This window comes from Dama dama, chromosome 4 (assembly GCF_033118175.1).
Source record: "Dama dama isolate Ldn47 chromosome 4, ASM3311817v1, whole genome shotgun sequence".
Classification (NCBI taxonomy): domain Eukaryota; kingdom Metazoa; phylum Chordata; class Mammalia; order Artiodactyla; family Cervidae; genus Dama; species Dama dama.
Genome location: NC_083684.1, coordinates 39694340 through 39716964, shown reverse-complemented (window position 1 = coordinate 39716964; position 22625 = coordinate 39694340). Strand labels below are relative to the sequence as shown.

Below are 22625 nucleotides of genomic sequence, written 5' to 3'. Positions count from 1 at the left end.
CACAACCAATGAGTGGTGAAAATCTAAATCTGCCTGATTCCAAAGCCCAAGTTCCCCACAACTACCGAGCGTGCAAAGTCACGGATTGGTCGACCAGAAGGACTGCTGCCCGGGTAAGGCGCGACCACCGCCCCCGTGGTCACTAGACCCATTCCTGAGCTTTGGCCGCAGACGCCCGGGTGTACCGGCGACGCGTGCGCAGTGCAGTGGAGGCGCCCCCTGCCGGCCGCGCGCAGGAGACGGCAGCGGCAAAGGGGCGCTCAGTGCGCCTGCGCGCTCGCGGAGGTGGTGGCAGTTTTCGGTAGTGGCCCGGCGGTTCTCCGTGGGGCGGGCGCGGCCATGGCGCAGCCGGGGAAGCTGCTTAAGGAGCAGAAGTACGACCGGCAGCTGAGGTGAGCCAGGGCTCACCGGTTCGGGCGGGCCAGCGGGTTCCTCTGCATCCGGGCCGGGCCTAAGCGAGCGGGCGGCGCGGTTGGGCCTCTCTCGGGCCTCCCGCCGGGCTGGGCCGGGCCGTGCGTCCCGTGCTCAGGGTTCCGGCCTGGGGCCCCGGGGCTTCTCGGGGGCCGGCACTCGCCTTCCCCGAGGGGCGCGCCCGCCCGCTCGCCACGCGGTTTGCAGGTCGAGGTGCACCGCCCCCAGCGTCCGCCGAGTCACCGCGGCGGCTGCCGGTTCCGCCTCGCTGTGCTGCTGGTTTTGCGGAATGAGGGGCTCGGGACTACCCCATCTCGGCCGCCGAGGGCGGCACGGAATGTTAGGTATTGTTCTAAGCCGGCGCTGTCCAGTAGAGATATAATGCCAGTCTCATGTGAACCACATACGTAGTTATACATGTGTGTATATGTATATAATATGTAATATTTATATTTGTAGTCACATTAAAAAAGGAAAAAGAAACAGGTAAAAATAATTTTAATAATTCAGTTTATTTTGCTTAACCCAGTATGTGCAAAATATTACTATTTCAACGCATAATCAGATAAAAAGTTAGTAGAGATATTTTACCATTTTTTCATTCTGTCCTCAGAATCCAACATTTTACACTTCTGGTGCATCTCAAATTGGACTAGCCTTATTTCTAGTGCCCAGTAGCCACATGTGGCTAATGGACTAATGGATATCTACTTAATGGACTGCAGGTCTAAGCCATCGGGCTAGTCCTTGACTACTTCCTCTCCCATGCCTTTTCTCCTAACACTCCCCATTCCTTATTTCTTGAGTATTTTCTATGTGGTTAAAGGGCTTCCATGGTGGCTCAGTGGTAAAACATTCACCTGCAATGCAGGAGACCATCTACAAGGCAGGAGATGTGGGTTTCATCCCGGCATTGAGAAGATCCCCTGGAGAAGGAAATGACAACCAATTCCAATATTCTTGCCTGGGAAATCCCATGGACAGAGAAGCCTGGCGGACTCGTCTCTGGGATCACAAAAGAGTCAGACGTGACTTAGAGACTAAACCACCACCAAAGGCAGCAGAAATAGAACAACTATGTGGCCCCTCTCCTTTCTGAAGACCCACAAGCCAGAAGTTCCAGTATGTCCCTAAGGACTGGAACTCGTTTACACCTCTGGCTTAGTGCTGTTAGGGGCTTTATGCACTCAATTGTGAGAGCAGTCTTGAAGGCAGATATTCTGTCTGCTTTATAGATCGGAAAACTGAATTTTAAAAGTTTGATAACCTGCTCTGAGTCTCCCATGTGTTTGAACCAGGATATAAACTGGAGACCTTCTGGCTTTTCCAGAGCTGGTACTGTCTGCTCCCTGGGGAAAGGGAAAGGAAAGTTTCTGGGGAAAGAAGCAAGGTGGTAGAGACAGTAACCAGCTTGTGTTCTCTTGTAAATGCTTGGAGATCCTTGTGTTTTGAAGCAGAGGTAACCATACATGACAGAGCTGATAAAATATTTTAGATTACTAAGTAACTGTGACAAAAGAGAGTTTTTGCTGAATCCAGTCCATTTAAGGAACAAACAGTGAGAACTGTTTATTGGTTTTGAAGTGTCGGAGGGAAGCAGTTACAAGCAAGATTGTGCCGCCAGCTAGCAGTCAGCCCGCCCTGCCTTCCTTAGCCAGCAAGAGAACGGAGAGGATTGATTTTCGTTTGGGCCATTTCTTGAAACATATTACCTAGAGATACACCAATATTCTCTTAGGCTCTTTCTCTAGCTACCCAAGTATCCACCAACCGAATATGCCAAGTGTCTTCTGTGTGCCATACTTTCATAGGAAAAAAACAGGTTTCCAGTCTATCTGGTTCTTCTAGACTCATCCTCCATGCATTTGACAGCTATTCAATGATTATTTATCCTGGGCGAGGCACTGTGTCAAGCTCTGGGGCTTCAGTGGTGAACGTAGGGAGTGGTTTGTGCCCTTACAGAACTTAGAGTGGAATGGAGAGATGGATGTTCAGCAGATAAAACACCAGATGAGGCAGTTATCGTTGTGATTTGCTCTGGCGGCTGTACAGACTACATAATAGGAAAGGATCTGCTTTAGACAACGGACAGGAAGCAGCTTAAAGTCTTTCAGTCCTCCAAGCTATGACATTTTTCTAATGATTTGGGCTTCCCCTGTATTTCCTATACTTGCAAGAAAAGATACATTAGGCTTTCTGGGCAAAGGTAGCTATGTTAGCCTGGCTGTCATGATGCCTGTTTGATCACATATCTTGCCCTGTTAATGATATGCTGGTGTGACAAGAAGTAACATATATTTAAGGTTATAACACATTTCTAATCCTTATTACATCTTTTTGTTTGTTAATACATGCATTTACACGTCATGCTGTTAGAATTGGGAATAACATTTTAAAGGACTCCTGTAGAAGTCAGTGTGAAGGCTTTTCAAGATGGTACTTCAGTTTTCTTGGCAAAGCTTTTCTCACTCTTGAAAATATCATGGTGGATCAGTCTTATGTCAAGATCTTAAATTATACTGGATCCCTGTAACTTACGGAGAAATAAACTAGAGGGTGCATGTGTGCTCAGTCGCTTCAGTCGTGTCTGACTCTTTGCGACCCTGTGGACTGTAACCCTCCCGGCTCCTCTGTTCATGGGATTCTCCAGGCAAGAATACTGGAGTGGGTTGCCATGTACTCTTCCAGGGAATCTTTGCAACCCAGGGATCGAACCTGTGTCTCCCGAGTCTCGTGCCCTGCAGGCATATTCTTTACCCATTGAGCCACCTGGGAAACCCAAAATAGAGAATGTTGTTCAGTCACTCAGTCGTGTCTGACTCTCTGCGACCCTATGGACTGCAGCACACTAGGCTTCTCTGTCTTTCACCATCTCCCGGAGCTTGCTCAAACTCCGGTCCACTGAGTCAGTGATGCCATCCAACCATCTCATTCTCTGTCGTCTCCTTCTCCTCCTGCCTTCAGTCTTTCCCAGCATCAGGGTCTTTTCCAGTGAGTTGGCTCTTTACAGGTGGCCAAAGTATTGGAGCTTCAGCATCAGCCCTTCTGATGAATATTCAGGATTGATTTCCTTTAGGATTGACTGGTTTGATCTCCTTGCAGTCCAAGGGACACTCAAGAGTCTTCTCCAACACCACAGTTCAAAAGCACCAATTCTTCGGCACTCAGCCTTCTGAGAATAATAGGTTTTAATAATAACAGAGAATAATAGGTTTTAAATCTAAGGTACTTCTGTAATGTTAATGAATATAAAGACTTGCTGTTCTGTAAGTTACCTGACTTGAAAAGAGTAATGGACTAAGAGCTGAAAGACCCAAGTGTCTAGTTCTAATTTGACCCTGCCTTTAACCATGACCGGCTCAAGCTAAGTCTCAGGTTACTCAGCTGTGTGGTTCCCATAACACCTCCTGCTGTTCCTGTCTCACATGTGTGCCGTGCTGGTCACATCAGTTATTCGATGCAAGAACACTTTAACGATCACCCTTCAAATAAAGTTGTATTTTCATGGAAGTTTTTAAAATGTTAAATTTGTGTCTTCTTTTGTAGATTGTGGGGTGATCACGGCCAGGAGGCTCTAGAATCTGCTCATGTTTGCCTAATAAACGCAACAGCCACAGGAACTGAAATCCTTAAAAATTTGGTGCTACCAGGTATGATAATTTTGTGGTTGTAAATTTACTTCTTTAAGGTTTTTAACTGGAAACATATGTTCTTGACGGACTCTTGTTTTGTTTCCCAGGTATCGGTTCATTTACAATTATTGATGGAAATCAGGTCAGCGGAGAAGATGCTGGAAATAAGTATGTTCTGTTCTTTTCAAATACATGCATTAGGGAAGGTAGTGCATTGTCATGGAGAGCAAGGCCTAAATCCCAGCTTCACCTCCTTAGTCAGGGTGACTTGACTTTTAGGTTAGAAAGTCAAGTCAATGCTGTGTTTAGGATTACGGCAAGGATTGAGTGAGTTAATATAGGTAAAGTGCTAGCAAGGTGTCTGGTAAATAGGCTGTTAGTAAAAGATAGTCATCATTACTGTCTTTATTGATGTTATTAATGCAAAGAGTAGTCATTATTCCTTAATTTGTGAAATCTGCATCCTTCCTAAGTCCTTGCCTTGATTCCTAGGTATTTGTATGTAATTAACAGTAATTATATTTTGGGATTATAAGAATAATAAAAACTGCCTTTTATTTGTGGTGTCTTCTAAGCTTGGTCCAGGTATATCTTCTTCTATACTATATTGTCTCTATAAAAATGCCATTTTAAAGTTGGCTTGTATATCATTCTTTAAGGATGATCATATATAGACTGTCAGGGCATTCCCAAATTTGTATTTCAGGCTTCCCTTTTCAGGAACTTGGAGTCTGGGTTCTCTTATATTTGTCAAAAATCAACAATGAGTAAATACAAGGGAAATCAGATTTTGGTTCATATTGAGCTTGGTTATCCTTTCTTTGGGTAGAGTACCCTGACTCTGAGAGTACCCTGACTCTCAGATCTGGGCCTTAGGACATGATAAGGGTATGTGTGGGAGGAAGCCTGAATAAATCTGTTATAGTTACCTGCAAGAGCAGACTGTTCAGTCTGGCATTTCCCAAGGGTGGGTCTGTGGAACTTTGGTTCTAGGAAATGTTTATAGCTGTTAAACGGGCATATGGATTCCATGGTCAAATTATAAAATATTTCCTTAGTATAAGATTTTAATATTGTGTATTATGTATACTATTAATTTCCAAGAGAGGATATAACACATGGTATTTCCCAAACTTTTTAAAGCCAGGGAACCCTGTTTTCTCAGAGCATTTCAGCATTTGAAATGCTATGAAATCCATATTCTATGGCACACACTTTGGGAAACATTGATTTATTAGCCTGTCTTTGATTATAAGTTTTCACTCAGCTTTCTTCCTCTAGGAAGTCTATTACAGTCTAAAATTAAAATAGTTTGTTTTAAACTATGAATGAAGTGCACAGGGTATTACACATAACCTTCCCTTTATAGTCAAAGAAGCCATTAAAATTTTTTTTTATTCTATTTTAGTTTTTTCCTTCAGAGAAGCAGTATTGGCAAGGTAAAAAACCAGTTTGTAATAGAATATAGTTGTATTTGAACATCTAGTGATGTCACTATGTTTTGATTACTTGAAAAGCTTTACTTTGAAAGAGGTTAACTGTTAAATTGTATTAAAATCATTATAACCTGTTTTTAAAAAAGATCTTATTATTTCTCTGAGAAAAAAGTTAATTATCTCATTTCTTTCTGCTCTTATAAAGGTTTATGTGCTTGGTAGTTTAAGAACTTAGAAGTTTTAGATTGTATCCTGTATTAAAGATAAATACTGAGTAATGTTAATGGTCAGAAGTTGGGGTATTTGGTTAAGATTTTTGCAAGAGTTAGAATGTGTCTTATTTTTGTATTTTATATTAAAAATCTTACAAAACCATATTGGTCAACTTATGTATATTATGTACTACATAATGTATTATATAGTATTATGTATGTAGTTTCCTTAATGACTGACCTCTCTTATACAGGATTGTAAATGTGGAAGGTTAGCATAAGTCTAAACATGACTTAGAATATCCCTGCCTGCTACCCAGAGTTTTCTGGTCATTTGTCTAATCAGAAAAGTAGAGTGCAAATCATGTAGTCATGTAAGAATTCTGAATAATGATGGTTTAGCTCTGTTTTAAATAATATTATGGTTTAATCTCAGTTTTTAAACACTATGAAAAGCAGATGTTTCATATCTATACATGGAATTTGGGTTGTTTTACAGTCTGTTTGCCTGATCTGTAAATTAGGGAGTAACATTTTAACCGAATTTTTTTCTAATTGAAGTCAAATGCTTTGTTTTTTAAAGAACCGAGCTCAAGCTGCCATGGAATTCTTACAAGAATTAAATAATGATGTCTCTGGGAGTTTTGTGGAAGAGGTATATATGTATATATGTTATTATTTCTGTACAGAAATATAATTTTTTAGTAATTCTGAGCCCTAGGAATTTAGAATTTTTAATCTTTGTATTTTTATGTTGAAAGTTTAATTATTTTAACATTGGAGTCTAGCATTTGCCTCACTTGTTCTAAAAAAGCTTAACCATTTCTGTCATGTTTAATATGATTGTGAAATTGTTGGATTTTCTTTCCCCTGTCCTATTTAGAGTCCAGAAAACCTTCTAGACAATGATCCTTCATTTTTCTGTAGGTTTACCGTTGTGGTTACAACTCAGCTTTCTGAAAGGTAAATGTTTAAGTTAATTTGTTTTTATTTTAACCTGTTATTAGATTTGCATAGTTTGTTTTCTCTGCAGAGTCTATAGTCTTTAAATTCTTCAATTCCATAGAAACCTTTAATTAGAAGTGGTCTAATTAAAATCTCCAGCATTAAAAAGATAAAGAAGAGAAAAACACTGAGATGTGAAACTTAGAACAGTTAAATTGAACACTGGTTATTTTTTTAGTGGGAAAAAAAAACCAATTAATTATAGGGAGTGCTTGGGGATAGATAAATAGGTTTTATAAATATTTTCTTCTTTATTATAGAAATGTTTTTCAGCAACATTCTCCCTAATACAAAAGACAAGGCTTTCATATCTCTCTAGTCCAAAAGATATACTTACTTTGAAACTGCTGCCTTGTGGAATTGCTTGGTTTTCAGCCTATCTTTATGTAAATATGCTGTTTATGTAAATGCAATAGATATATCTTTGCATTTATTATTTAGTAAGGAAGTTGCTTCATTTTAAGGCATTTTCATGTTGGGCATATATCCGTTTGTTTATGTTCGTGTCTATTATGCCTTCTTTTACAGTACATTACTACGTTTAGCAGATGTCCTCTGGAATTCCCAAATCCCTCTTTTGATCTGTAGGACATATGGACTAGTTGGTTATATGAGGATCATTATAAAAGAACATCCAGGTAAAATTGTTGCACATATGGGGCTTCCTGTTGGTTGTTTTAGCTGTAATTTTAGGAACTTGATAATTTAGAAAGTCAGTTTGAAATCACAAAGTTAATTTATAGCAGCACAACTCTGGTTACAGGTTTAAAGTGCTAATCAAAAAAAAAAAAAAATAAAAATAAAAAAAAAAAAAACAAAGTGCTAATCAGAATCAATAGGCTTTAATCTTCCTATTTCCTTTACTAAGCATTATAGAAGAATACAAAGCAGGAGATAAAATAGGTGCAGCTTCTTCATTTTATTAGGAGGCCTGGCAGCTATGCATGTACCTAGCTTTTTTTGCCTCTAAACCTACATAGGGCATATATGACTGGCACAGGCAAGAGCCAAGGTATGTGGGTCACACTGATACAGAGAGGTTACACTACCTTTTCCCCACCAGTTTTCTATTCTATTGTTACATAGGCCTCAGGCTCCCCCAGTTCAGGTGTAATTCCACACAACAGTCAAGGTATTTGATTAACTACTGTTCCAAGGAAGCTGTTAGTAGGAGACTAAAGTCATTCAAAGGCAGGCTTGCATCAACTCAAGTTCCTTACTTACACAATTTTGATCTTAAATCATCGTAAGATTTTCACTCAGGACTCATGCATTGCTGTAAGCCAGGTCGTCTGTTAGTGCAGTGATAGTCATCACTGAAGAGTGATGTCTGCTTGGGAAGCTAGGGAGTGGCTTTTGGGGATAAGCTTTTGGCAGTGGGGCTGGGTCATTTAAGAGTTGTGGGAAGAGTGATAAGTAAACATTTTGTTTTAAATGGGTCACTCTGAAGCCCTGTGGAGAATGAATGGGTTTGGAGGGACAAAGGCTGGAGGCAAGGATTGCTTTTAGGAGATTTTCAGTGGTCTAGGTCTGAGAAAGAGAGAGAGACAAAGACAGAGAGAGCGTCCTTGATTGAGGGCAGATGTTATGAGGCTAGGGAAGAGGGGAGAGATGATAGTGAAGGTTAAGCTTGCTAGCTGTGTGCTGGCCTTTATGTGGGTTATTTCATTTACTCTTCCCCAAATCCTTATAAAGTAGATACTGTTGTATCTGCTTTTTACAGATAAGGATGCTGAGGCATAGAGAAATTAAGTTATTTGCCTAAGGTCACACAATTAGCAAGTGACAGCACTGAGCCTCGCTCTAAACACTTACTGAAATTACACACTTCCCCGTACTCTCCTATATGGAGGGCTATGTACGAAGTGACATCAGGATGTGGGGAATGACAGATAACTGGACCATGGAAGCTCGACGTCAGGGAAGACCATCACATTCCTAAGGAAGAGGTATAGGTACATGGTGATGCTGTCTGTTGAAAACCACAGGAGGAAGAAGGGTAGGTTTTTGGGTGCCATCTGAACACATTTTCATCTTTTCCAATTACAATAACAAGAAAATTCTGCACTAAAGGACTCTTGGTTTTATTTTTATTAATACTGTAGTCCACTTATGATTTGTGCATTTAGTAAAATATGTTTATATGTATATGTAAATTAAACTCAGTAATGAACAAAACAATGAGAAAAACCTGTAGGCCCTATGTCCATTTAAAAACTCCAGATTTCCTAAGTTCCTGTAGTATAGATGTTGCCAGCAATACTGCTAAGGAAATAAGTTTATCTTTCGGGATTATTTGGTTCACAGTAATAGAATCTCATCCAGATAATGCATTAGAGGATCTACGACTGGATAAGCCATTTCCTGAACTGAGAGAACATTTTCAGTCTTATGATTTGGATCATATGGAAAAAAAGGTTGGTAGTGTGTGTGACTTTTCATTTATAAGTATACTGAAAACCTTTTTTTTTAACCTAAGGTTTTTGAATTGCAAAGTGAGAAAATATAAACCTCATCCAGGTCACACAGGTCACACAGTAACAACATTATACCTGATTTATTTTAAATAAATCTATCTTTCCCCCAAATTTAAAAACTTTTTTATTGAAGAAAAGTGCATTAACTGAACACATCTGTGTAATCAACACTCAGGTTGAGAAATTGGACTCTGTGTGTGTGCATGTGTGTGTGTGTTTGCCTGCCATGCCGCACGTAGGATCTTAGTTCTCTGGCCAAGGACTGAACCTGTGCCCCGGCAGTGGAAGCATGGAGTCCTAACCCTAACGGGATTGGACACTGACATGTACCAGAAGCCCTCTTCATGGTTCTTTTCTCCTAAACAAAGAGATGTACTTTTTAAAATAATTTGAATGTGAGGTAGGTGTTTGTTGAAATTGACTCCTGTTGAAACTTATTTTTAGAGTTTGAGAATTACCAAGGCAACGGCATATTTCATTATAGAAATAATGATATTTATAACAGGCCATGTAATATTAAGGCATATATATGTATTTTCCTACCTACACATTAATTAAAATGCAGGTATTTGGTTCATCAGCAAACACAGAAAAGATCCCTTGTCCTTAGTCTAGGCTTGTCTGAAATCAAGATGTGAAAGTGAAAGTCGCTCAGTCATGTCTGACTCTTTGCAGTCCCATGGACGATACAGGCCATGGAATTCTCAAGGCAAGAATACTGGAGTGGCTAGCCTACCCCTTGTCTAGGGGATCTTCCCAACCCAGGAATCGAACCAGGGTCTCCTGTATTGCAGGCGGATTCTTTACCAACTGAGCTATCAGGGAAGCTCTACTTGAGCTTTATTTCTGAGTGGCAGTCTCTGAGACTGTTTTCTGAATGGTAAAAGGGGACAGTCGTAGTATATACCTGCCTTACTAGGATTAAATTGGACACTGCCTCGAAAAGCTTTGTTAAGCAATTTTTATTAACCCAGCTCATTTTTCCTCCATTCATTATTCCACATATACTGAGAGATGCAGACATGGTGGAATAATTGTGTAAAATATTGTTGAATTGAAAATGATATGGTGTAGTGAAAAATAAATGTTAACTAATACTGACATTTTCTTTGATTGTTTTATTTTTAGGACCATAGCCACACTCCATGGATTGTGATCGTAGCTAAATACTTAGCACAGTGGTATAGTGAAGTATGTCCTCCTTCTTTTTTTTTCTAAGATTGATTTATTTGACCGTGTTGGGTCTTAGTTGTGGCATGTGGGATCTTTGTTGGCACACGGTACTTCTTGTTGCTTATACACAGGCTTCTCTAGCTGTGGTGTGGGCTTAGTTGTCCCACGGCATGTGAGATCTTAGTTCCCTGACTAGGGATCGAACCCACATCCCCTGCATTGGAAGGCGGATTCTTAACCACTGGACCAGCAGGGAAGTCCCAGTATTTCCTTTTTTGAGAAAGGACATTCCATATGTGACTGTATTTTTTTCAGTTTATTAAAAAGAATTTCATTGGAGGGGATGGGAGACTGATACTTTTTCCTTGTGGGGTTATAGGAAAGGTGGGTGTTTTTCAGTTTGAATCTAGCATTTTCTTTTTTGATACTGACATTTTTATTAACAAAATGAAATTTGAACAAATGTCTTTCTGAAACTGGCAGTGAGGAATGAATGTAGAGAAATGGCCCACACTTTTCGTTTTTTATCAAGTCAGCTGGTTTCACTGAGGTATCAATTTGCTGATGCAGTCTCATGTGGATGGGAAAATGGGGGGAACTGGACTTTTAATTTCCATATCTTGAGTTTTTACAACTATATTTAAATTTATTTAACCCAATTTAGACCAATGGACGAATACCTAAAACGTATAAAGAAAAAGAAGACTTCAGAGATTTGATTAGACAAGGTAATTTGGGATTTGATTAAACCTCATATAAAGTTTAAAAAGATTGCTTGAAGCTAATTTTACTGGATTTCTGTCAGCACTTTTGTTGAATGATGCCATCCTGAGCTTTTATTTTCCTCAGGGGAGGTTAAGGAGCCGCTCCTTGTGTAATTTTAAGAATGACTAATAATAAGCTGTATTCCTTCTTAAGGTTCAGTATCCAGTCCTCCCTTCCGAATCTGACAAGGTTATTTCCTTAATGTTGGGGAAAGAGAAGGAATGAAAAGAAAAGGGCTGTCCTTTGCTAATAATCAGTTTCTATTTTAATAGGAATTTTAAAGAATGAAAATGGGGCTCCAGAAGATGAAGAGAATTTTGAAGAAGCTATTAAAAATGTGAATACAGCACTAAATACAACTCAGGTATTAAGAGCTACTGAATTATTCACCAGTGAAAGCTGTTTTCTGAAGTCCTCATAGGTGAAATAGTTGATTTTAGGTTTAATTTAATATTTCTTACATTGTATAGTTGGTTAGAAATTAATATTATAATATAGCTTTAATCTTCTTTTATTGGATTCTGTATTGTTCTTGTTAAAATGGACGTCAGTGCTTCAGCATATAATATTTACGTAGTGATTTACATAATATATTGTTTGAAGTACAGGATTTGTGAGTAGTAAGGGTTTAGGGGTAGGAATTATATAATGAAAGTGTTGTTTTGCTGGTCCAAATAGTGTTGCCTGAAAAATTAAATCTTACTCTGCATTTGCTTTTATTTTTTTGCATTTGCTTCTAACAGTAATTATTTGAATACATTGGAAGATGTTCTTAATGACATCATATACCTTAAAAATTACTTTGAGGACTTTATTGTTGAAGTCTGACCAGTGAAGTTTTGGGGAACTTTGGAATAACACAATTGATAGTTTAAGTTAGAATTTTCTTATAGTTTAAAACAGCAAAAAACGCTGCCTTTCAAGTTAGGAAAGCACTTAAGGTGTCATTACAGACTTTCTGGAGACAGTGAGGTAGTGTTGCTGAGTGATTAAAAGTATGTGCTCTGTGAATCACACAGTTTTCTGGGGTGATGGAAATTTTCTAATGTCTCAATTGGAGTGATGGTTAAAAGTATATGTATAGTTACAAGAAAGCATCAGATTGTCATTTAAGATTTATACATTTCACTGAATGTATAATTTACCCCAATTGAAAAAAAACAAACAAGGTTCTGTGGTTGGGGGACAGTGAGCTAAGCAAACAGACATATGTACTAGGGTGCTATGAACAAAATTAGAGCAGAACAAAGGGATAGAGCATGAGGGGAAGGACCAGGGAGACTTGAAGGAGATGTGTTTAAGCAGAAGCCTAAGTGAGGTGTGACATGCAGAGGTCTGGAAGGAGAGCTTTTCAGGCTGAGGAAGCACAAGTACAAAGGCCCAGAAGTGGGATGACGCCTGGCGTTTGTTCAGGGATGGGTATGAAAGCCGCTGTGATTGGAACAAAGTGAACAAGGGGGAAGGTGGTGGGAGGAATTTAAGTTTGGAGAGGCAGAAAGGGCCCCATCATAAAGGCAGTGCAGGCCACTGAAGTGTTTTGAGCAGAGGAATGAAGTGACCTGGTTTATATTTCTAAAAATGTTATTCTGGCTCTTTTGAGGACAAAAGACTAGAGGACTGGGAGTGGAAGCAGGGAGACCAGTTAGGAGTTTCCAGTAAGAAATTTCTATTTTCCACATAACAGTAGAACCAAAGCCTACAATTTCTATAGTTTTTATAACATGATATTCTTGCTTGCATTAAAAGTTCTTAATTTAACTGTCTTGCTTTTTTCAGAGTGCTTGTCTCCTTCCACCATCACTAGTTAGGGTATACAGGTTTCAGATTTTTTACAAGCTGAAACAACATGAAGGATTACAAATCTAGCTTGGGATTAATGTCTGTTTTCTTCATTCTGTCCTCAAATATAACTGTAAAAAGATTTACTTAGGCTCCATCTTCACTCCATATATGATGTAAGACTATAGGTCAGTCTTTAAATGCTAACCTGAGTGGGCAGGAGGGGACTTTCTTCCGTTCTCTCTTTCCCCAACAAATCTCCATCTGGTGATAATTCTGAATAAAAGTCCAAACAAATCAGAAGTTTGTATTTGAACTTGTTTGGAAGATTACAGTTAAAATAAAGGTGGGCAAATTCTTAGTATAGGTAAATGTTTTGTGTTCCTTTATTAGATCCCAAGCAGTATTGAAGATATATTTAATGATGATCGCTGCATAAATATCACCAAACAGGTAACAACAAAAAAGTAAAATTAGTGCCCCTTAACCTTCAGGTCATATTAAAATGTCAGTTAATATAAATTTTTTATTCTTTTTTTTAGACTCCGACATTTTGGATTTTAGCTCGTGCCTTAAAGGAATTTGTGGCCAAAGAGGGTCAAGGAAATCTACCTGTTCGAGGCACAATTCCTGATATGATTGCAGATTCAGGCAAATATATAAAACTTCAAAATGTGTAAGTCACCTGTCTTCAAGCTATGTAAGAGAAAAATCAATCTGTTTATATTAGAGAAGAACATGTTTTATCAGTCTACCAGAAATCAGAAATCAAATGAAAGTTTGTTACAATCTCATTGCTTTAAAAATAAGCTAAAAAACTTAGAGGGCAGATGTTTTTAAAAATTTATTTTATTTTTAAGAATAATTTTAGGTTCACAGCAAAATTGGGGAGAAAGTATAGAGAGTTCCCACTTGCTTTCTGGGCATCAGACTTTTTCTTGCATATTTCAAGATAAAGCCTAACATTTGAACACTTAACTCTGTGCTATGAACTGTTCTATGTATTAACTAATTTAATATTCACAAAAATCCTATGAGAGAGATACTGTTATTGTCCCAATTTTACAGGTGAGGAAACTAAGGCATAGAAGAGAGAATTTATTCAGGGCAGGACAACTGGTAAATGGTAAAACCAGGATTTGAATTCATGAAACCCAGATCTGTACTCATAACCACGGCCCTATACTCTTTTATCTGTAATTTAAAGCTTTCAAGATTTTAGTTTTTGATAAATTTTTTGTCATTAATGTTTCATAATTTAAAGAGTTCATGACTATAGACAGACATGTGCTATCCACTGTCATAAGGATGGGTCTCAATAGATATTACCCTTGTGTATCTTTGGGCATGCTGCGGATAAATGCAGGGCCACTGGCCTGGCTTCTTCAAGGGCTGGATAATGTCACACAGAGAAGGTCTCTATTCCATAGACAGATTGCACTCTTCATCTCAGTCATTCTCTTAACAAATCTTTGTTGCCCTAGCCTAAAAGTTCAACTACTTAAAACTTGGGAAAAGTCAGTTGAGAGAAAGAAGTATGACCTCATATCAGAGGTGATCAGCTTAATGCTGATCATCTCTAAGGGTGACCATCTCAAGTTTTACATGCATTTGCTAGATGGCTGGTTTTGAAGGGTTTAACTTTCCTTGGACTCGACTTCAAGGAGATTGGAAAAGTGAAAGTGAAGTCTCTCAGTCGTGTCCGACTCTTTGCAACCTCATGGACTGAAGCCTGCCAGGCTCCTGCATCTATGGAATTCTCCAGGCAAGAATACTGGAGTGGATTGCCATTTCCTTCTCCAGGGTATCTTCCCAAGCCAGGGATTGAACCCCGGTCTCCCACATTGCAGGCAGACTCTTTATCATCTGAGCCACGAGGGAGCTTAAGCATGTTCTTTTGCAGAACATTTTGTTAGGTCCTCTATCAGAGGAGCATGGGTCATGGACTTCTCCAGGAGGGCAGGTTTTAGGTTAGGTGCCGTTAATTACTCAGAGAGCCTAGGTATTAGTGAAGTCCCAGAGTCCATCACCACCCACTAACAGGTGCTACCGGTAGCATTTCCATGGCATTGTCACATTTCATAATGTTGCCAGATCAGTATTTTTTTATGAAAGGGAAAGACATTTTTTTGTTTGCTTCATGGTGGTATTTAAATCTGGCAATTTAAATATTTGTTAATAGTTTTTTGTTGTTCTTTTCCAGTTACCGTGAAAAAGCAAAGAAAGATGCTGCTGCTGTGGGTAATCATGTTGCCAAATTGCTTCAGTCTGTAGGCCAGGTAAGCTGCTGGGCGCAGTGCCTTTAGCAGACAGTGCAGCTCCACATGGGCCAGATTGCGTTGCATAAACCCAGCCAGGAAGGGCTCAGAGAGAGGGTGTGGCACTGGCTCAGACCGTCTGCAGAGGGTCTTTCACTCGCCTGCCTAATGAGAAGGCCTGTCATAGTGACTGGCTTTGTGCTGCACCCTCTGTTGATCTTCTTTTACACTGGAGCAAAATCTGCATTTATCTCTTTACAGGCACCAGAGTCCATTTCAGAGAAAGAATTAAAATTACTCTGTAAGTCACCTTGACTTAAATTTCCTTATTTTGTTTGATAAAAAATGTGACATGGGAAATGTTCCCAGCAATTTTAAATCGTTGAAATTAAAATTTTTCCATGGTCTCAGTGGTATCGATTATTGGGTAAGGTTTTTTTCTCTCTCTCATAATGAAAGGAGAGGGTATTCTAAGACTGGTCAGAGACAGATCATATCTATATCGATACATTGAAAATTAATCAGTAGTGCAGAATTGTTTTCTGCTTATTAATTTTAACTAACTTGGAAAAGTCTTATCTGAAGAGTTTGGGTATCAAGTCTTGAGTCACATGTACATTGACAAGATTGGCTTAAATACTAATTTTGATCAGTATTTGATCAGACTGTGATAGAATTAGGAATTTTGCCATTTAGTTTCAGAGTGGCTAGGCTCCTGGGGTCTTTTTGATAACTCTTGAGTAGGCCCAAAGTATTTAAGAGTTAGTTTAAGAATAATAAAGTCTGTTTCATATGCCATCTGAGAATTTTTCCCTGTAGCTATGACCTCTCGTTTCTGGAAAAGCATGTTTTGTGTGTTACCCATTCTTAAAATATATGTATCCAAATGATCCATTTTAAGATTCTTCAGCAATGTTTGTTTAGGCTTAGATTTAATGTTTTGTTCCACTACTAATCTTGCACCTCGTTTATGCATTAGTGTTTGTTCTACTACATTATATGATACCAGATTAAAAGCTGGATACTGGGTATTTGAGAGTATTTGAAGGTATTTGGTATTATTTTGGTCTCTCTACTGGAATATGTTTGAAAATTCCCATAATACAAAGTTTTTTGTTTTTAAAGCCTTAACATATACTCAGAGCACACTATATATACCACTCTCCTTCAGGACTGCTTATCGAGAATAATAATAAAAATTACTGTTCATTGAGCCCTGTCAGGCTTTCTGCTAGGTATATACTTTATACAGTTGCCATTCTCATCCACAGAACAACTCAAAGTTTAAAAATATATTTCTATTTTACAAATGAAAACTGAGGCTCAGACAAGTACCGTCACCCACGTACTCATTGCTGAACTGATTGTAACGCCAAGAACATGAATTTAAGATGGCTTGCGTTGTAGTGCCATTTCTGCTAACATTAGAGCCACTTCTTCATATTTCTGTGTCTGTAAAGAGGATACACAAAATTTTCTGTTCTTAATCAGGATATTAGTGTATCTTAACCATTTATTTCCATCATACCTTTCCTGTGTTCAGGCAGCAATTCAGCATTTCTTCGAGTGGTGAGATGTCGATCCTTAGCTGAAGAATACAGCTTGGATACAGTTAACAGGGATGAAATTAGTGAGTAATAACCTTTTGATGCTAGGTTATTAATTAATTTTAAGGATATGATAAGAGTGTATGATGATAGTATAAAGGATAATATAAATATTTATACTCTAAATTTTATTCTATAAGTCTGTCCAAGTGGTTGTAATTTCAAAATATAAAACTCAATGTGCTATGTGGTGCTTAGTCGCTCAGTTGTGTCAGACTCTTGTGTCTGACTCTCTGCGACCCCATGGACTGTAGACCACCAGACTCCTCTGCCATGAGGATTCTCCAGGCCAGAATACTTGAGTGGATTGCCAAACCCTCCTCCTGGGGGTCTTCCCAACCCAGGGATTGAACCCAGGTCTCCCACATTGCAGGTGGATTCTTTACCATCTGAGCCATCAGTGAAGCCTATAAAACTTAATGTATCTATATATAATCATATTTATGTCACTGAGTAAGTGGTGTTATATGTAGAAGAGCTAAATTTAGCATTTTACTACTATATTAAGAGATTATGTGACCATAACTATCTGTAATACCACTGGGTTTTATTTTAATGTTTCCCTTTATTTTACTATTATGTATCATTTTCTATTTTATTATCACAAAATATTTAAATTTCGTGATAGAATTACCTTGTATTCTGGAAGTTGAGTATATAATAAATTCAGTTTTTCCTTGTTTTTAAATCATGAATTACCCAAATTATACTGAAATGTTTTTCCTTTCAGTTTCCAGCATGGACAATCCAGATAATGAGATAGTATTATACTTAATGTTACGGGCTGTTGATAGATTTCATAAACAGCATGGTAGATATCCAGGTAAGGATAGCAATTAAATTGTCAAAAACAGTGAAAATATTTTTTTTGGCTTCACAGCCAAAAAAAATTGGTTTGCGGGATCTTAATTCTACCAGGGATTGAACCCAGGCCAGAGCAGTGAAAGCTCCAAATCCTAACCATTGGACTGCCAGGGAGTTCCCAATAAAATCTTAAATAAATACTTAAATGGAATGAAATCTTAAAGGGATCTTGGGGTATTTACAGTAGTACAATGCTTGAATTCACACTGTAAACAGTTTACACATGGGTCATCTCAGTGAGGCCAAACGTAACCAACTGCAAACAGCATTTGATTCTGAACTATTACAGGGGACTGTTGGTTGGTTGCGTATGGGATAAAACTTTTTTCTGCTAGTTTCTGTAGTTGACTTCTGAGATTCACACTGAGTTTGATTTGGTAGAATGGGAAAATCACAAGTATGCCAGTGACTTCTGAACTCAGAACTCTAAAGATATTTCTTTGCTCAGTAGCTATTTTTTGTTATCTATAAATGTAGTAATTGGGGTATTGGCATATGCTCAAAGGTCTTCAGTTGTCCAGGACATCTTTATTAAGATGATAGTTTTAATTGTGCAGGATTATTGCATAGCAGCACATTCTGGGTGTGTCATAAAGTCTGTTGCCCCAGCTGATGTAGTATACCCAATGAGTTATAATCTTAATGAGCAAGCTTACCAGAAAAGGAAAAAGAATAAAACACCAAATAAATGTACTGCTTTATTTGTATTGTTTGCTTAGAATGTATTTTTTGTTATCTTCTGCATAACAGACCATCCCCAAATTTAGTAGTTTAAAACAATCCATTATTGTGTCTGTGACTTTGAGGATTGGCTGGGCTCAGTTAGATAGTTCTCACTGGGGAAAGGGGATCCCATGGAGATGCATGATGCCTAGGGCTAGAGTCATCCAAGAATGGAGGTGCAGCACACTTGGGGCTGGAGTCGTCCAAGAAGACGTACTCACTCACATGTGTGGCACTTCAGGCAGGATATCTGGGACTGCTGGGGGCTGCTCAGGCACCTCTCACCCCGTGGCTCATTGGGGCTTCCATTCAGCATGGCAGTTTGAGATTTCTGACATAGTGGCTGCCTTCCCCAGAGTTAACAATTCAAAAGACCCAGCTCGATGGCACAGAGCTTTTTATGACGTGGCTTTCAAGCATCACTTATGTCCTGTTGGCTTCGCAGCTTAGATTGAGTGGAAGGGGGACCACATGAGGGCATGAAGAGGTGTTCACTGGGGAGCCATCTTGGGAAATTAGCTATTACATAGAGCTGACTTTGGAATTAAACCTAGGTTCAAATCACTTCTTGTCTTCTTGACCTTGGGTGAGTCACTATTTCCTTCCAAGTCTCAGTTCTCTCAGTATGGAATGGTGACAATAATAACTACTCTGTTGTTAGATTGTTAGGGTTAGTACATGATGTATGAAAATCACTTAACACACTGCCTAGCTGTTTATAAGTACTTGATAAAGGGTAGATGCTACTATTTTGAGGACAAGGAATAATGATAGTTTTTAAACTAGAGGGGTTAAAAGCTAAACTAGAGGGATTTAACAGTACCTGGATATTATGGCAATTACATTTTTCCTTCCAGTAGTAATAACAACAGCTTCCCTTTGGCGACATCATAGTTTGATCATTAAGAACTGCCTGGGCTCATATTGCACTTTTGCTACTTATGAGCTGAGTAACTCAGGCAAATAACCTGATCTCTCTGTGCCTCAGTTTTCCCATCTGTAAAATGAAGATAATAATAGTGTCTATTTCACAGGGTTGTTGTGAGGAATAAATGAAGTAATATATAGATGGTATTTAAAACAATGTCCAGTGTCTATTAATGCTCCATAAGTGTTACTTATTATTATAGCTTTATATCCTTAGTGTCATTTAATCTCCTGGAAAGGGTAATAAACAGAATTTTTATAAAGGGGGTGTGTGTGTGTGTGTATGTGTATATATATATATGACATTACTTTCTCATTCATTCAATTCTATCAAACAATTACTGAGCACCAACTATGTGTCAAATAGTCTTCTAGATACTGGGTATAGAGCACTGAACCAAGCAGATTTGTGAAACTCAAATGTTTAATAGGTTTTTAGATGGTTTCTTTGATTGTTACAGGTTTGTGATAGTTGCAGTTATTGGTCTCATACTTTACATTATTTTTGTTCTTATTTCAGATTTATAGTTTTGACTAAACAGCTAAAACTGGATTAAATAGAAGAGGCAGTCAACAATTTTGAATCATGTATTTATTTCAATGAAAATTAATTTATATATATATATATATATTTTAGGGGTATCTAACTATCAAGTTGAAGAAGATATAGGAAAGTTGAAATCTTGTCTCACTGGCTTCCTTCAGGAATATGGATTATCTGTAATGGTGAAAGACGATTATGTCCATGAATTGTGAGTACTTTTTTTTTAGGGAATTTAAGAGACAATACTGTTGTGTCATATGGTTAATCTGTGTTCCTGTCTCCATTCTTTCCTGTAGCTGCCGATACGGAGCTGCTGAACCACACACCACTGCTGCATTCTTAGGGGGTAAGTTCCAGAGATGAGAAGACTGTCACCTGTTGTTATATGGTACAGTTGTGAAGTTTTGTTTTCCTAGGAGGTCAGTGTAGCACAGTTGGTTTCCCTGCTTTCCATCTCTCCCACTGTTGTCCTGAAGCGCAATTAATCTTTCTGAGGCATAGCTCTGATTGTTTCTCTCACTTAACGAACCTTCTGACCTGCCAGTACACACATATACACTATAGTAGTCCTTGGAAAACAAATCCAGAGTCCTTCATTCTGTGTTCTGGTTTTATGCAGCCTTTCTTTCCTTGTTTTTTTCAAGTTACTTGCTTTCCCCCTAGACATGCCCTTTGATTTCCTGCTTCTTGAATCTTTACCCCTCTCTGGACCCATTTGCCCTAAATCTCCCTATTTCTTCCATGTCTAAAATCTACCTGCTTTTCATGATCCAACTCAACAATACCTTCTCTTTCATAAGACTCCTTGGAGTCTGGAAGTTTGAGATCAGGGCCGGTATAATTGGTTTCTGGTGAGGCCTCTCTTCGTCTCTTCATGGCTTGTAGGCAGTCACCATCTTGCTGGGTGCCATAACCTCTTTTCTGTGCAGGAAGGTGAGGGTGGGTGGAACACAAGCTCTCTAGTGTCTCTTCTTAGAAGGCCCCTCCCCATGACCTTAGTTACCTAATTACCTCCCAAAGACTATCTCCAAATATGGTCACATTGAGGGTTAAGGCTTTAACATACAAATTTGGGGTACATGCCTTTGGTCTACAACACGTGCATCCTATTATTATTCTGCACAAGTCACTTCTTTGGGGTCTTTGTTTAAATATTATCTTCTCTGTGAGGCCATTCCTGATTCCCTGATTTAAAATAGTCCCTCCTCTTGCACCCATATCCACCCCTCTCCTTGCTTTTTCTCCTTAGCTCCTAGTCACTTGACATTTTCCTTGTTTGTAAATTCTCTCTCCCTCACTACTGAAAAATAAGATCCATGAGGACAAGAATTTTTGTCTTTTGTTCCCTGCTGTATCCCTAGTGCCTAAGACAGTATCTGGTACAGAGCAGAGTCTGGTTTTATTGAATGAATGAATATGAAAGCAGAAGCTTCAGATTATAAAAGATGAAAAATTGTTTTCTTAGTTGTTTTTTGTTGTTGTTTCTTTGTTTTCTATTGTTTTTTTTTTGAATGTGCATGCGTACCAGTTGTGTTTGACTCTTTGTGACCCCATGGACTATAGCCTGCCAGGCTCCTCTGTCCATAGAATTTTCCAGGCAATAATACTGGAGCGGGTTGCCATTTGCTTGTCCAGATCTTCCTGACCCAGGGATAGAACCCAAGTCTCCTGTGTCTCCTGCCTTGCAGGTACCTGGGAAGCCAGGTTGTTTGAACAGTAACTTTAAAACTTGTTACTATCTATATACTCAGACTGTTACTGAGTAAAGCAGTCTAGCAGTATTTAATATAGATCTTTTCCAAATTATAAATATTCCTTTAACCCCTTTTTATTTTAAAACATGCACAGGGTAAAATTCAAATGCAACAGAAGGGTATCCTTTGAGAATCTTTTCTGTCTTTAAAAAAGCCTTTTTAAAAAACAGCAGTAATTTATAATACTGTTTGACTTTTTCTTGCAGCATATATTTTGCCAATATTTTTAAACCACCATAATTTTAAAAACTTCTTTCTTTTAAACTATGGCATATTATTTCAAGGTGTGAATGTATAGAACAAAATTTTTATTTCCTTTAATAACATAGTTATAAAAGCTTATAGTCCCTTGTTTTGATATGACTCAGTAAGTTATGTCTGTTTTGGATTACTGTTAAACATCTTTGATTTTGGAAAGGAAAGGTTTTCTTTACATAATTGAGTATTTTTATATTTATATAATTTTTAAGATTTACCTTTTTCAAAGATTTGCTTTTCTCCTTTTTCCTTGCAGGAGCTGCTGCTCAAGAGGTTATCAAAATAATCACCAAACAATTTGTAATTTTTAATAATACTTACATTTATAGTGGCATGTCACAAACTTCAGCAACTTTTCAGTTGTAGAATAAGTACCCTGTAGTGTGTTAATGACTGAAACTGTAATTGTTTTCAGGTTGTGCCCTAGTCTGTCAAGTTCTGCTGGGGAGAATTGTTAAATTGTTTCCTTAATAAACATTTTTCTCATTTGTAATAATGTAATCTTGTTCTTTGGGGGCGTGGGGAGCTGAGGTGGAGAGGAAGGAAACAATTATCTCAGAATAAAAGTTATCCATTCCTAATTGAGTTCATTATTTCTGGCTTGCTATTTCAAAGTTACTTATAGAAATGTGTTAACATTAGAAACAGCGTAAAATACTTTTTCCTTAGGCTTAAATAATGAATTTAAGGCATGTGCAGATTTAAGCTGTGGAGATCTGAGTACCCATCACTATTTGCTAAAACTAATACAATTTAAAGAAAACAAGTATTTAAAATGTATAGTTTTATCAGAAAACAAA

General features: G+C 38.3%; 1 protein-coding gene across 2 annotated transcripts; it reads left to right on the top strand.

Annotated features, from left to right (window-relative positions):
- Window positions 1-247: 247 nt before the first annotated feature.
- On the top strand, window positions 248-22321 carry NAE1 (NEDD8 activating enzyme E1 subunit 1). 2 transcript variants are annotated; one of them, XM_061138665.1, is made up of 20 exons: window positions 248-392; window positions 3958-4061; window positions 4151-4211; window positions 5452-5482; window positions 6275-6346; window positions 6575-6654; window positions 7225-7334; window positions 9004-9113; window positions 10302-10364; window positions 11011-11074; window positions 11384-11475; window positions 13284-13343; window positions 13433-13566; window positions 15094-15169; window positions 15410-15449; window positions 16692-16778; window positions 17486-17578; window positions 19907-20021; window positions 20110-20159; window positions 22082-22321. In XM_061138665.1, exons 1-20 carry the CDS (start codon window positions 340-342, stop codon window positions 22189-22191), a joined length of 1605 nt encoding a protein of 534 aa, XP_060994648.1. In that variant the 5' UTR covers window positions 248-339; the 3' UTR covers window positions 22192-22321. The 2 variants fall into 2 exon arrangements, with proteins under 2 accessions (XP_060994648.1, XP_060994649.1); XM_061138666.1 differs by lacking the exon at window positions 17486-17578.
- Window positions 22322-22625: the final 304 nt, after the last annotated feature.